The 15550-nt window shown below is 37.7% G+C and overlaps 1 protein-coding gene across 4 annotated transcripts in view; it reads left to right on the plus strand.

The window, feature by feature from the left end:
• LOC127432492 (AP2-associated protein kinase 1-like) overlaps nt 1-12377 on the plus strand; it is a 52349-nt gene extending 39972 nt beyond the window's left edge. For 3 of the 4 annotated variants that reach the window (XM_051683620.1, XM_051683621.1, XM_051683622.1), the window contains one exon: nt 6394-12377. In XM_051683620.1, coding sequence (XP_051539580.1) covers nt 6394-7085 — 692 coding nt within the window. In that variant the 3' untranslated portion in view covers nt 7086-12377. Of the gene's footprint in view, nt 1-333; nt 6341-6393 lie in introns of those variants that run through there. The other variant, XM_051683623.1, reaches the window with a different exon arrangement.
• Nucleotides 12378-15550: the final 3173 nt, after the last annotated feature.

Here is a 15550-nt window from a genome sequence, read left to right on the forward strand (position 1 = left end):
TTACATACGTTTTCAACTGAAATCATGTTAGTCCTGATGTGGCCTTGGAATGTTCAAGAACCATTAACAGAACCAAATGTCATAAATCTTTCGGTTCCATGTTTTTTTTTTTTTAATTAACACGATTCTTGATTGGCAACCCTACTTAAAACTCTCGTGATTATGGAAGTGGTCTCTCGACTTTTCTTGAAGCTAAACTTACCCTTGTGTCTCTCTCTCTCTCCCTCTCTCTCTCCTCTTCTGCTTCCCCTTCCTTGACTTTTCCCAATCTCAACATGGTTCTCCTCCCCTTTCCTCTGCTCCTAACCTCCCTATCCATCTGGCCTCTTTCAGGAGGTCACTCTCGCAGTAACAGTGGCAGCTCTGAGTCCAGCCTGCCCAACCTGGCCCGCTCCCTGCTTCTGGTGGATCAGCTCATCGATCTCTAGACCTTACCGATATTTCTGCTCTGCCGAAGATGACGCCAACTGCTGTAGTCTTCTATCTTTAACCACAAATCCCTCCTGCTATCCATTGTCCCGTCCATCACCCTTTGCCATGGTCCATTTCGATTTCTTTATTAATTTATGAAGTCCTCCCTCCTCTTTGATGTCATCATTCTTTTTCATCCAATCACTTGAGTTTCCTCCATCACGTCATATGTTTTATGTTCTTTTCTTGCCATTTAATGTACATCTGTTCTTGTCATCATCATCATCGCTCATTTGATTTGATGTATTCAGCATTCCTCCCTATGCCATTTACTTTTCTGATGAATCTTCATTTCACTTTTTCGTTTGAGTCTAGTTTGTTGATTCTAAAGGCTCTAATCTAGTTTTCTGGCAACCGTGCATTTCATATCTGTACTTCCTGTGGACACGCATACATGAGTGTCACATATTTCATCTGCCTCACAGTCAAGAGTGCAGTTGTTGGCTGCTTAGTCCAACGTGAGCTTCAAAGAGCAGATGTTTGTCAGATCTTCTTTGTTCTCTTCAGTCCAGCTTGGCTTTGCGTACAGTCTTAGCTGTGTCTTCTGTGGCACAATGGAAGCTCATCTCCAGATTACACACACATGGGTTTTTTTAGACTCATGCAGTTGGTTTCTTGCAATTAAAGTACAAAGTGAACCAAATTTTTACAGAGAAGAATATTTTGGCTGGATATTTGCAGACTGGCAGGTAGGCAAGCACAGCTCGCAAGAATTTATCTTAATCCTGGACTGACTGCAGGGTGCAAACAGATTTGAGGGCAAATCTCACGAAATCTGTCAAGAACATGCCTGGAAACATATTTCACCCCAAAATCAAAATAAAGAATTAAGAAAAGATGTAATGCATAAATAAAATGAGGCCATTTTTAAGACCATAATGATGGTTTGCATTGTGACAGTCAACAGTCAAGTGATGAAAATAGTGTCACATAATGCCCAAATAATCACCATAATGGTAATTTACAGACAAACTTGAGAGAAAAACATCTGGAATAATAGAATAATGTTACAATGCAAAAAAATATATTGGTCTTTTATACAAAGGAAATTAGTTCCTATTGATTTTCTTTAGATTTTGGGATAGAATGTGACCTGGACATGTTTAGGTGAGATTAACTCATTAATATATCATTAAGGGGTGTAAAGTCTGTCAAAATCCAAAAGTTTTTCCCCATACACTTTAAACTCTGTACAAAGATAGAGTAGAACAACTAGAATTTCCTCATTTCCATTCAACAACACTTGTTTACTCTTACCACGACTTCCTTGCCATCATTTTCTGTTATTTCTTTGTAAATAGCTCTATTGATGTTGTACGTGGGCTCTAAGAGATGTAAATTGTTGTATATCTGCAGTAACAGACTCTCCAACCCTAAGAAGTTATTTGTTCCTCCCGTGTACAGAGCATCTGTTCAAAATGTCCAGCAATTCCCTCTGAAATCCCTGTTCCTTCCCCATAGTATACATTATGAGAATAATTTAAAAGAAATATTTCATATACGGTTAAGATTCTATGTGAATATGAATAGAGTGTTTGAGAATGAATGTATGAAATGAGTATCCATATATAAATGCAGATATGTGTATATGAGTCATACGAAACCTATTTAAGAGGAAACTTTATCTCTTTGTTCTGTGTGTTGAGCTGTGTTTGCGAATGTACATTTTCGGTTTCATCTTCTGATGGCCAGATCTTCATCGACGAACAGACTCGAATAAGAAAAGTGGACAATCTTTAAACCACCCTGTGAAGTGCATTTGCACAACCCAGTTTGAAGTAATTTGTGCTGATTGCAAAAAATTGGCTGGATTTGTTTTTGCTTTTTTTGTTGCCTTCCGCAGACATTTACCATCAACTAGTTGTAGTCTAGAGGGAATGCTGTACGTATTCCATTCATTCTCCCGACTATGCCAACGCTCTTCAAGGGATCAACCAAGCCATGCTTTCTCACATAGTTCTCGTGTATCAGACACATATCAAAGCATGGCATTGTTTATGAATATGAAGACATGTCTGTGGCCAATCTTCATATCAGTACTGTACATATGTGTGTGTATGTGTGGACATAAGGTAAATAAATAGCTATTCTTAGTTGTCTCAAGTGGTGAGGTCGTTCTGTATTTAACATGGTTTATCAGCTACATTCGGACAGCTTGAACTGCAGCAGGTACCTCTGTTTCAAGCACAGGTTCTCTTTAATTCACTGAGAGTCATGAGGCATTGCATTACCTGAATGAGAGCATGGAAAAATCTTTCGTTTAATACTGTACCATATTAGCATAATCCCAACAGCGAGCCAACGGCCAATATTGAATTGAAAGTTCTGTAATCAGTTACAAAAAAAGCTGTTCTTATGCTTAATGTAACATACTTGGGGCTGAATCTGTAAAACACTCTGAAATGAGATGGAGATAGTGGCTTTATGTTCACTTTAGAAAGACGCATAAGAACAACTGCAATAGGGCTGGGCGGTATTACAGTAGAAATTTGTAAACTGGTAGAGATTTTGCCATAACTTTGCAATAGATTTTAATTCCTGTATACCTGTGGCTGGGTTATTAAGCAACTTTCTGCACAGCAACATACTTTCCCCACGATGCTGGTGTAAATAAAGAACATGGCATCTGAGGACGTCATTGCTATTTTTTGTTCTCCGTTGGTCACTTTATTTCCAGAAGTCCCACTGTTGCTGCTGTGTTTGTTTCCTTGACTTTACATCACAACCTGCTGCGTCATTGCGCTGCAACAGTGACATTTTTCCCTCTTACGTCATACTCTGGGATTTCCCCGGCGCACCTGAGTGCATATGCACATGCGCTTTCTTCAAAAACCTAAAAGAATGGCTCTTATGCATTTACATGGCGTTAAAGCAGATTATTTTGTTTGCAGAGAAACCTTGTAACTTGACACATTAATAGAGAATTTCGTTGATTCGCCATCAGGTGTAGACTATTTTACAATTTGTAATTGAACTGCTTCAAATTTGGCTTGTTTTCCATAATCATTTATTTGTCATAAGTACCTGTAATCTTTTATTCACGTCCATGTCCTAGAAAATGAGATTAACTTATTTTAATTTGTAAAGTATTTAATTAAATGGAATATTGATAAACTTATTTTTGGTGCAAATTTTTCTTAATTTTTCCAGCAAACATAACTTTATTGTGATGTATGCCTTTACTGTGATATAAAATTTCTCATAGTGTGACATGTTTTATTTTTTTCATACTGCCCACCCCTACACTGCGGTAATGAAACAAAAACAGAACAAAACTAAACTTTTTTTTTTTTTCTGCAAAAAACAAAACTTTTAGTTTTTAAAACAAAAAAAAAAATCAGAACTTTAAGCTCAATGTTGCAATTAAAAGTTTCTGTCTGCTTTAAGTTGGCATCAACCTTGGAATTGCACTGCATGACAGCAATCCTCAAATGGAGGAAAACAGATGCTGCTGGGGTTCAGCAGTGATGTTTTCAGCAGTGATGAATATGAAATCATTCTATATCCTTGCCTCTGTACAGCCACTCGTAGACTCTCATGTTAACCTATGCAATCCTAATGCTTCATCTTGTAGCTTTCAGTAGAGGTCTTTGCACCGTGGGTATCGTTTGACTTGTGTTGTTGTGCAAAATCAAAGATTCCTTTTATGTGCCGTTTTTGTTCAGAGAAGAATAATATTTATGACCATGTTTATCCCCAGAGTTGGAACCTCGTTGGTCTCTGTAGCAAACACCCCTCAGCCCAGTGTTACAAGAGTGATGGGTTCATGTGCACCTTTTTATTTTTGTGAAAACCAATTAACAAAGAAAGGCGTGTTAAATAAAAATGTAAATGTGAATATAAATTGTTTCCGTGGTAATTATTTGTCTGTTCAAAGCCTTAACACTCTCAACAGTCAAGTTAATCATGAGGTGGTAAATCTCATGAAGCCTGTCAAGAACGTGTGGTTTGTATATTTCTGAAAAATAAATAAGATTTTGCATGAAGAAATTTTGCATATTAATTTCTTGTTACTGGAATGTGTGAAAAATCACACTAATAAAAGTAATAATATATTTACTATAAAATATTATTATAATTTTTTCTTGTGATTTTGAGGTAAAATATTAGCAGACATGTTACTCTGAGCATTTTATCCATACAAGAGAATCTTTTAAATGCGAACCACAGTTGAACAATATTTGTGACCGCAGGAATGAAATGTGTGTCACCTTCCTCTTGTCAACAAAGAAGCCTTGATATTATATGAGATACTATTTTAATGGACAAAGAAACATCTTTACTTTTAATAAAAATATAAATGTTAAATTATTACAAACTGATCTTTGAAAACACATCCTGTACAGTGAAAATTTTTGCCAGAGAGCTAAGAGTAATTGTCAGCATCACTATTTTATTTACATTAGCGATGTCCATGCCTCCATTGAGATGTCTCAATTCATTGGCATTAAGGTCTAATTATATATTGAAAGTTTTAGGTTTTAGCACTTTTCTCTTGTTCTATTCACATAAAAAAAAAAAAAAATTGCTGGAGGTCTGGCTGATACAACTCCTCCAATAAGATCGTCCATGTTGTGGTCATTGTGTCTATCTCATTTTCTCTCAGTTCTTCCTTTTTCACTGGTACAAGTGAGGTGTATAAAAAAATCTTATTGGCTAGTCTCTTCTATCACAGAATTTTTTAGAATGATTGGAAACCATGATATGACATCCATTTGATGGAATGGAAAGGCCAGGGAAATTGCACATAATTTAACACACAATGCTTTATGTTTGAATCTGGAACAATAAAATCAAGACAGATTTGAAAGCTTGAAGCATTTAGAAGACAGGAAGTGGATTCTGGGATGATACAGAATGCCATGTGGCTCATGTTTATAATAACTGCCTCAAGTCTCCATTTAAGCCATGGTTGCATTATGCTATGAGCATGCGAAATTACTTTGAATCCTGCAACACTGCAAGCCATGTAGCTTTGGAATTTGTGTTCTGTTATAATTCAGCTAAAAGGTCAATCTATGAAGTTTAGATCCTCTATAGAGTGCAACAGTCTGGTTTCAGAAGTAACCATCCCATTTATTTTCTCCACAGGCAAATTTTTAACTATATCTTATAAGCAGGTTAAATTGTGCCGGAGCGGTCTGGAACGGCATTCCGGCACCTTCGATAAAAATAAACAAATAAAACAAAATGCTTGTTTGTTAAATCATTAAATTTCTTGTAATCTCCGATGCGTTTTTTTTGTTTGATCTGTTTGACACATTCTGTCTCTATTTACTGAGTGTACTTGTTCAAAAATACTTTGCTCTAGTCAGTTGCAGACGCTGGAAGAGGCAACATATTTGGCAGCCGCGTGAGAACGTTTCGCTTCCGTATCGCACCATGGTCAGATCTCTCTTTCAAAGAAATCGTAAACCCTTTTGTTAAATGCTAGTCTCAAGTAGATACTTCAAGTATGTACCCTTTATTAAGCTTTTTTTTTTTTTCAGTCATCCACATTGGCTCATAAACCGCCATTCGCTTTCATATATATCCTTTAAATGCTTCACATGCCAGTGCAACTGCCAAGAAGTCTGTAGGTATTTCAACTCAGGTTGGATACTTGATTTTATGGAGTTTCACTCTATAAAATGATAATGAATTTGAAAGAGCTCCTACAGAAACTGAATAAGTTAATGACCTGAAGCTTTAAAGCACACTGCAACCTAATTTGGTGTTCTGTAGTCTGAAGATCACCTACCCTTGCTGCTGTAAGGGTAAGACTTCTCTATGTAAATAACCTCCATGTCACTCCATGGTCTTGGTAAGTCAAGGGAGGGGGCTTTGTGTTGAGATTCACTGTAGCATATCTTCATAGTTACATCAAACTCTTTCATTTTAAAAGAGTGAAAAAAGTCTCTGTTTTCTCCTTCTCTTTTGCAGATGATATGCCTAGTGTGAATGGCTATGATTCTGCACCAGAAACCAACAGTATCCAAATATCGGAAGCCTCTGCTGAAAGTTGGAAAAGCTTTGTTGAGGATGTGGAGGATGAAGCTCTGCATGCATGCAGTGGCTCAAAGCTGCTTCTGCTGGATTCAGGACTTCTCAACACTACTCCTCCTCTCAAACTCTCGCCAGCAGCAGGCCAAGAGCACTTATCCTCCTCCCCAGATATCTTCTCAAACGCACCATTTCCTGGATGTCGGCAAGATGGCAGGGACATCTTTACAAGTGCCCCCTTTCCTCAATTTCACCAAGCCCATCCACAGCCTGACATCTTCCTTCAGGCACCCTTCTGCAAGAGGAAAGAGCTTTTTGGCCCACCACAACTTCAACATCAACAGCCTTCTATGCAAGTTCCCCACCATTCAATGATGCGCTCCAGTGGCAAAGATCCCATCCTGCCCCATCCACCAGTACACAGTCAAGTTCGCTTTCCACATTGCGCTGAGGTTCCAATGCCCCAACAGCCTATCGCCGCCCACCGTGTGGTCTCCAGCATAGGCCAGCAAGCCGCTGTTAGCTCCGTCCCTGTAGGACCTCTTCACTCTTGGACAGTAGGTGTTCGAGCTGTGAAGGACCCCTTCCTGACGGCCCCGTTCCAACCACGGGGCCCCTTGGGAAAGCCTTAATACACTATATGGCCAAAAGTTTATGGACACCCCCTTCTAATTAACGAATTTGGTTACTCCATTAAATCCAGTAAAGAAAAATGTTAATGTTTCTTTATGTAATGGCTTGGGCTTTGTGTGCTTCCAAATTTGTGGCAACTGTTTGGGGATAGCCCTTTTCTGTTCCAGCATGACAATGCCCCTGTGAACAAAGTGAGGTCCATAAAGAAATGGTTTACTGTGTCTGGCGTGGAAGAAACTGACTGGCCTGCACAAAGCCCAGACCTGAACCCCACTGATCATTTTTGGGGTGAACTGGAACAGCAACTGAAAGTCAGGCCCCATCGACCAACATCAGTTCCTGACCTCACTGATAGCCTTGTGTTTGAATGAGAGCAAATCCCTACAGCCATGTCACTACATACAGTATAGTGGAAAGCCTTCCCAAAAGAGTGGAAGCTGTTATTACAGCAAAGGGGGAAATTGATGCCTAAGGTTTTGAAATCAAATGTTCATCAAGCACATATGGTGTCCACAAACTTTTGGCCATATAGTGTATTTGAGAACTTTTGGCTTGAACCAGAGGATGTTAAAGCTTTCAACCAAGTGCTTCTGCTGCCCCTAGTGCTGGTCGTATCTGTGGTGGAAGCAAAACTGGCGTAGTCGGCGAGACTCTTCTTTCCCTGACTACCTTAAGACTCCCCATCTGGACTTGGCGTCTCTGCAGCACTTTAGCTCTGCTTCACCACAATATTTTGCCTCAATGTGCATCAAGCCACCATATGTGTAGAGTGCTGTTTAATCACTTGATTATGATATAGGTCTATAATCCACATGTATCCACCAGTTATTTTTTTGACACTATTGATATGGTTTATACAAGTTTTTTATATCATACGTAGGAAATTATTCCTTACACTGATGTATCACGGCACTGTTTGGGGTTGGAGATCTTCCAGACAACCTTTCAGTTCTCTGAGAAGCTCTTATTCCTGCAAGAACTCTTAAGGGCTCTCAACAGTTTCTTCAGTAACACCATCAAAAGGGAAAGGCTTCGAGGCTCCTGAAATATATCTTGAAGTTCCTTGAGTACATAAATTGGATATTTGAGGCTCCTTTAAATGGTGTTTAGAGCAATTCAATCCGGACTGGCTAAGTGATTGTATAGGCATATATACGCGGAGCGGGAAAAAGCACGTTCAGCGCTAGAGAACACCAAATGGTGCCTCGAGTACTTTTTCATTTTTACAGTGTATATTGAGTCCAATATTACAAGGACATGAAGCATAAAATGTGAAAATGAAGGAAGCAAACATGTATTTATTTCTGTTTATTACAGTCTGTTTACGTATTTGCAACCAGGTGGTTTTGTCTAAGGGAACAACTAATTCATGCAGAATATTTGAAGCTTATGAAAAGGCTTTTTGAAGTACTATGTGAAGTACTTTGTGACTGAAGTTTTGGATTAGTATGAAACCTTGTGTAGGTTGGATAAACCCAACGTTTTTTGCTTCTTGAACCCAAGGTACTGTAGACATTCTGAAACAGGACTTGAAAACTGGAAAGTCTAAATAACGGTCACATCAACACCATAAGAAGTTGAATAAATTGGAGCATTTTTGCAATGGATTATATTACTGTTACGAATCTACTGTATATTCATTTTACTTTGTCATGAAAGCATCTGTGGGGTTTTACTGTTTGGATTACACAAAATTCGGTTATCAAATTACATTTTAAAAACAGGCACATTCAGTTATATAAAATCCACAATAAATAAGATCCCGAGTTGTCTTGTTGCTGTATACAGTCCTTTGACATGAAAGCCATGTATATGCTATTATTGTGAAAAATATGCTTTAAACATATAAAAACATATTCACACCTAGTAAGTATTAAAAGTACTATGTGTCACAAGTGTAACTCTACTTGAAAAGGTTCATGCATGATTAAAACATTTTCTTAGGTGACCTGTTGTTTAGAACTTATGAAGTTCAATAGAAATATCTGTTGAAGTTCTTTAAAGGGGATTTTAGGACAGAACTGCAGCATGAGCTGCCCACAGATTGGTTTTATGTAGTGGTCGACCGATATATCGCAGAGGCCAATACATTTTCCCGATTGGCCAATTTGTTTCTTGAGGGTGCCGAAAATTGCCTGCTTGCATGTAAAGTGACTGAGACATGTAAACGACCAGCCATGGTTCATTTTGTTGTTATGTGCCATTGTGTTACTACAATAATAGACCAGTGTGCAACACAGTCTCATTTAAACAGGCCTCATATCAGAGCCTCGGCAGACGCTTTTGAGCTCATAATGTTAAAGTGCTCGCCTGTTTCATTCTTCCTCTCTCTCCTCAACAGTTCCCTGTAACTTTTAATTGTCTTGTCTAATAATAAAAAGGCAAATATCAATAAAACTAATATCATATACCATCTGCAAATATGCGCATATCTCGTTTAAACGTAATAAACATCACAAAACTTGAGCAGATCCAGCATCCTGTGGAGCGCTCATTTACAGTTGTAGTCAGAAGTTTACAAACACTTAGGTTGTCATTAAAACTAATTTTTTTTAACCACTCCACAGATTTAATATTAGAAAACTATAGTTTTGGCAAATTTTAGGACATCTACTTTGTGCATGACACAAGTCATTTTTACAACAATCCTGTCTACAGACAGATTTTTTCACTTTTAATTGGCTATATCACAATTCCAGTGGGTCAGAAGTTTACATACACTAAGTTAACTGTGCCTTTAAGCAGCTTGGAAAATTCCAGATAATGATGTCAAGCCTTTAGACAATTAGCCATTTAGCTTCTGATAGGAGGTGTACTGAATTGGAGGTGTACCTGTGGATGTATTTTAAAGCCTACCTTCAAACTCCGTGCCACTTTGCTTGACATCATGGGAAAATCAAAAGAAATCGGCCAAGACCTCAGAAAAAAATTGTGTACCTCCACAAGTCTGGTTCATCCCTGGGAGCAATTTCCAAATGCCTGAAGGTACCACCACGTTTATCTGTACAAACAATAGTATGCAAGTATAAACACCATGGGACCACGCAGCCATCATACTGCTCAGGAAGGAGACACATTCTGTCTCCTAGAGATGAACATTGTTTGGTGCGAAAAGTGCAAATCAATCCCAGAACAACAGCAAAGGACCTTGTGAAGATGCTGGAGGAAACGGGTAGACAAGTATCTATATCCACAGTAAAACGAGTCCTATATCAACATAACCTGAAAGGCTGCTCTGCAAGGAAGAAGCCACTGCTCCAAAACCACCATAAAAAATCCAGACTACAGTTTGCAAGTGCACATGGGGACAAAGATCTTACTTTTTGGCAAAATGTCCTCTGGTCTAATGAAACAAAAATTTAACTGTGTCCATAATGACCATCGTTATGTTTTGAGGAAAATGTGTGAGGCTTGCAAGTCGAAGAACACCATCTCAACTGTGAAGCATGGGAGTGGCAGCATCATGTTGTGGGGGTGCTTTGCTGCAGGAGGGACTAGTGCACTTCACAAAATAGATGGCATCATGAGGAAGGAAAATTATGTGGACATATTGAAAGAACATCTCAAGACATCAGCCAGGAAGTTAAAGTTCGGTCGCGAATGGGTCTTCCAAATGGACAATGACACCAAGCATACCTGCAAAGTTGTGGCAAAATGGCTTAAGGACAACAAAGTCAAGGTATTGGAGTGGCCATCACAAATCCCTGACCTCAATCCGATAGAAAATTTGTGGGCAGAACTGAAAAAAGTGTGTGAGCAAGGAGGCCTATAAACCTAATTCAGTTACACCAGTTCTGTCTGGAGGAATGGGCCAAAATTCCAGCAACTTATTGTGAGAAGCTTGTGGAAGGCTACCCAAAACATTTGACCCCACTTAAACAATTTAAAGGCAATGCTACCAAATACTAACAAAGTGTATGTAAACTTCTGACCCACTGGGAATGTGATGAAAAAAATAAAAGCTGAAATAAATCATTTTGTCTACTATTATTCTGACATTTCACATTCTTAAAATAGTGTTCCTAACTGACCTAAGACAAGGGAATGTTTTCTACGATTAAATGTCAGGAATTGTGAAAAACTGAGTTAAAATGTATTTGGCTAAGGTGTATGTAAACTTCTGACAACTGTATTTACCTCTAAAGCACATATTCTATCAGCCTCTCCTCAGCAGTTCCCTGTCACTTTTAACTTCCTTTTCTAATGATAAAAGACAAATATCATTAAAACTTCTATTGTGTGCCATCTGAAAAAATGCAGATATCTTGTTTAAACAGATGCAATTCATGAACCTCACGAAAATCCAGTGTTTTCTTCACGTCGAGCGCTCATCTAATATCTTCCTTTGAAGCGTGTATTCTATCAGCCAGAATCAAAACTTCAGGATTAGGATCAAAAGTTTCTCTGATTCACAAATCATGATGGTCAGTCCGTGACAATCCAAGCAGGCAATCTGGGCCGTGTAAACTGTCAGGAGATTGCTGCTTGCGCTGGATCCACATGAGAGTGTGAGTGCAGCTTCAAAGTAACAGCACTTAACGTGTGCTATAAGTAAATGTCTTATTCACTATGTGCTGTATGTGCAGTTTGTTTGATTTGGAATTTTTTGAGAAAATGCGATTGCTAACGTGGACATGCCATCCATGGTTGCTGGACTGTGTATACTGTTATTTCCTTCTTCCTAATATATTAACAATTTCTTCATGTGAAAATAATTTACTAAAATTTGATGACTAAACTTAAATCAGAAGAAACTGCTATCTTCAATTTAAAATACAAAATTATTTTTTTTAGATTATTTTTAAAGTTCCAACTTTTGTGTGAAATTGAGTAAATATAGTGCTAAATTTTAGCAATTTTATGTTTATGTTATTTATTATATTAAATTGTGTGATATATTGGCATTGCATCGGCCTATCGGACACCCTGCTTTCTAGATATCGGTGTCGGCCATTAAAAAACCCATATCGGTCGACCACTAGTTTTATATATGCACATTCACCTTTAATTGATAAGTGTAATCCAAAACACCAAATGATACAGAAACATCAAAGCAAAGAAAGATGCTTTTGATGCTAGATTTTGGACACCTACTTACTGTAAAAAAAAAAACTTCCAAAGTAGAATTTCCATGTATTCTTTAACTCAGATTTGATGGTAATTTGTCAGTCTCTTCTCCAGTATCTTTAAACCCATATGCCCATAGGGCTTATACAGGCTCATTTGCAAATACATTGGTACCAGACTTTGAATGTAAAACAAGGACACCATTAATAAATCCCTCTGCTTGAGTCTCTGCTGTAGATCCAGTTACTTGGTGAAAAGTCATGTGCTGTATCTAATTGAAATTGCTTCTTGAACATGATGTTTACATTTCTTCTGTTTCAAGGAAACGGACTAAGATGCATCAAATTTCTATGAGCTTTACATAAGTACTTCACATCTTTAATGTGAAACTTGGCCTGACCTTGGTTTAAATTTTTGAGCTTTATATGTATATGCTGTTTTAATATGTACAGGACTAGTAATTAAAAAGAAAAAAAAAATCAAAACCCTTTCTTTCTCATCTCTTATGTGGCACATAATAGTTTAAAAAAAAAATTTTTCCAGTTACTTGCAGCCAATAGTCCTTGTTAATGTTTGCACATTTGGAGTAATACAAGCACAGAATGGAATTTTCCATCCTGCATCTGAATTTAAAGGAATATTCTTGGTTCAATACGAGTTAAGCTCAGTCGACAGCATTTTTGGCATAATGTTAAATGCCACAAAAATTAATTTCAACCCGTCCTCCCTTTTCTTTAAGAAGAGCAAAAATAGAGGTTACAGTGATGCACTTATAATTGAAGTGAATGGAGCCCATTTTTGGAGGGTTTAAAGGCAGAAATGTGAATCTTAATCTTTTTTCCCTCCCATTTTCTGCCCAATTTGGAATGCCCAATTCCCAATGCGCTCTAAGTCCTTGTGGTGGCGTAGTGACTTGCCTCAATACGGGTGGTGGAGGACGAATCTCAATTGCCTCTGCATCTGAGACCGTCAATCTGCGCATGTTATCACGTGGCTTATTGAGCGCGTTGCTGCGGAGACCTAGCGCGTGTGGATGCTTTATGCTATTCTCCGCGGCATCCATGCACAACTCTCCACACGCCCCACTGAGAGTGAGAACCACACTATAGCGACCATGAGGAGGTTAACCCAACATGACTCTACCCACCCTAGCAACCAGGCCAGTTGGTTGCTTAGGAAGCCTGACTGGAGTCACTCAGCAGGCCCTGGATTCGAACTTGCGACTCCAGGTGTGGTAGTCAGTGTCTTTACTTGCTGAGCTACCCAGGCCCCTCATGAATCTTAATCTTTTATAAAAGCACTTTTATTAATTATTCTGTTAAAACACGTCTATTATTTGAATCAAGTTGTTTAAATCATAACATTTTTTGCGGGACAACAGGGTTAATAGTGTTACGTCATCATGGCAACAAAGTTGTAAAATTGGATATAACTACACAGAAAAGGTAAGCGATTTTATCACCCTAAAGTAATGTTAACACTAATATTGTTTACGTCATGTTGCTATACATTTTGAAACAGTATTTTTATGTTTATGGATTGGCCTCACTCACTTTCATTGTAAGAGATTTTTTCTTTTTCTTTTTTTTTCAAAATTATTTTTTGTGGTAATCAACATTATGCAACAAATGCTGTCAACTGAGCTTAACTTGTATTGAACCTGGAATATTCCTTTAAGCTTCAGCTTCTAGTAGCTGTATTTGTCAATATCTAAAAACAAAATGAAAGAGGTCAAAGAAATTAATTATAGCAATGATTATACAAGATGCAATAATAATACCACCATTAATGCCATCTTGAACCTAACTACAATTGTTTTTCTCTCGTAAAGAAAATATGTGGGCCATGGCCAAACTTTAATCCTTAGAGGCTTGTTAAAAACTCTAAAGTATGCCTTAGCATGAGAGTCTACCAATAGTGAGTGCTACCAAGAATTACAAAAGGATCAAACCACAAAGCCTTTTTGACTGTGATAAAGGGTATTAATAGAGCCAAAAACTACTGCCACGTTGTATGAAATGTGAAATACTGTTATTAAGAGTTCCGAGCACATGAATGACCAAGCGAAGTCTAGGTGAGACCCGAGTTGCCTAATTGTAATGTTGGGAGGGGCATGTTGACTTTTAAAGATAATGGAAAGCAATGATTTAGTAGGGATGGGTGGATCGATCCTAAAGTATCGATACTTCCGATACTGATGTTGTATCAAAAATATCGATTCTCACATAAAAATATCGTTTCTATAAAAAAAATTTAAACTAGGGATATTATTATTTGTTTACCATGAACATGAACAATCATAAGCTTCAAAGTGAAATTAAAAAGATTAGGCTATATTAGCAAATTGTGCAGGATGGGAACTATTTCTTCTTCCGCTTGTCTTAACATGCATGCTGAAAGACACAAGCGCTTGTGCCATCACAAGGCTCCTTCAGTGGGATCAGTGTCGTGCACAGAACGGAGACTACAGGGGCGCAAACCCCTGCCCCTTTCGTTCACAAATGTAAAGGTGTCATGGTTTTACTACAGTAATATTGTAGTAATCATGGTTAATTGTGAGGTAACTATGGTTTAACTAAATCCCATGGTTAAACTATAGTTACTGTAGTGAAACCATGGTTAATTTTTGTAAGGGTAAACAAAACAGAAGTCTAATAATTTTCTGTTTAGGCTCACAAATGTAAAAAAATAAAATAAAATAATAACTTGAATTATGACTAAAAATAATATTTTAAATTACCCATTTTATCCCAAGAAATCACAAAAAAAATCAATTTAATAGAAGTATCGTTATTGGTATCGGTATCGATGATATTGTACTTGAAAATATTGGTATTGGATTGAAAAGAAAATAAGTGGTATCGGCCATCACTATGATTTAGCTGTGAAGTCCGTTTGTAGGCAAACCCAAAAGGCTAATTCGCCATGGGATCAGTCGGGAATTACGAGTAAGATCCGTTGTGAAAGTTACTTGAAGAGACCTTCACGTTTTGTTCTAAAATGTAAATTACACACAGTCATACCACAGTCGTGGGTTTAGAAGCCGTTGTGTCTTTTAAAAATGCATGTTGCTAACCTGTAGCCATTTCTTAAAGCATGTAGCTCCCATGCTTATGGTAGTTATAGTCCTTAATTAGCATTATGTGTTTTAAAAAAAAAAAAATGCAAGAGCATGAAAATGAATGTTTCAGGTATGACTGTGTAATTTATTTCCTAGAACAAAACAGGAAAATATCTTCAAGTAATTTTAACCACAGGCCTTATATTACTTAAATCTAAAACTGCTATTAAAAAATCTATAGGAAATTCCTGAGGCAACCCATGGCTGGAAAATGCTAATTGTCTTTTAGGTTTATGGACTGCAACCTGAACAGCTTTACTTCAATATTAATTAGTT

Source organism: Myxocyprinus asiaticus, chromosome 42, assembly GCF_019703515.2.
Source record: "Myxocyprinus asiaticus isolate MX2 ecotype Aquarium Trade chromosome 42, UBuf_Myxa_2, whole genome shotgun sequence".
Lineage (NCBI taxonomy): Eukaryota > Metazoa > Chordata > Actinopteri > Cypriniformes > Catostomidae > Myxocyprinus > Myxocyprinus asiaticus.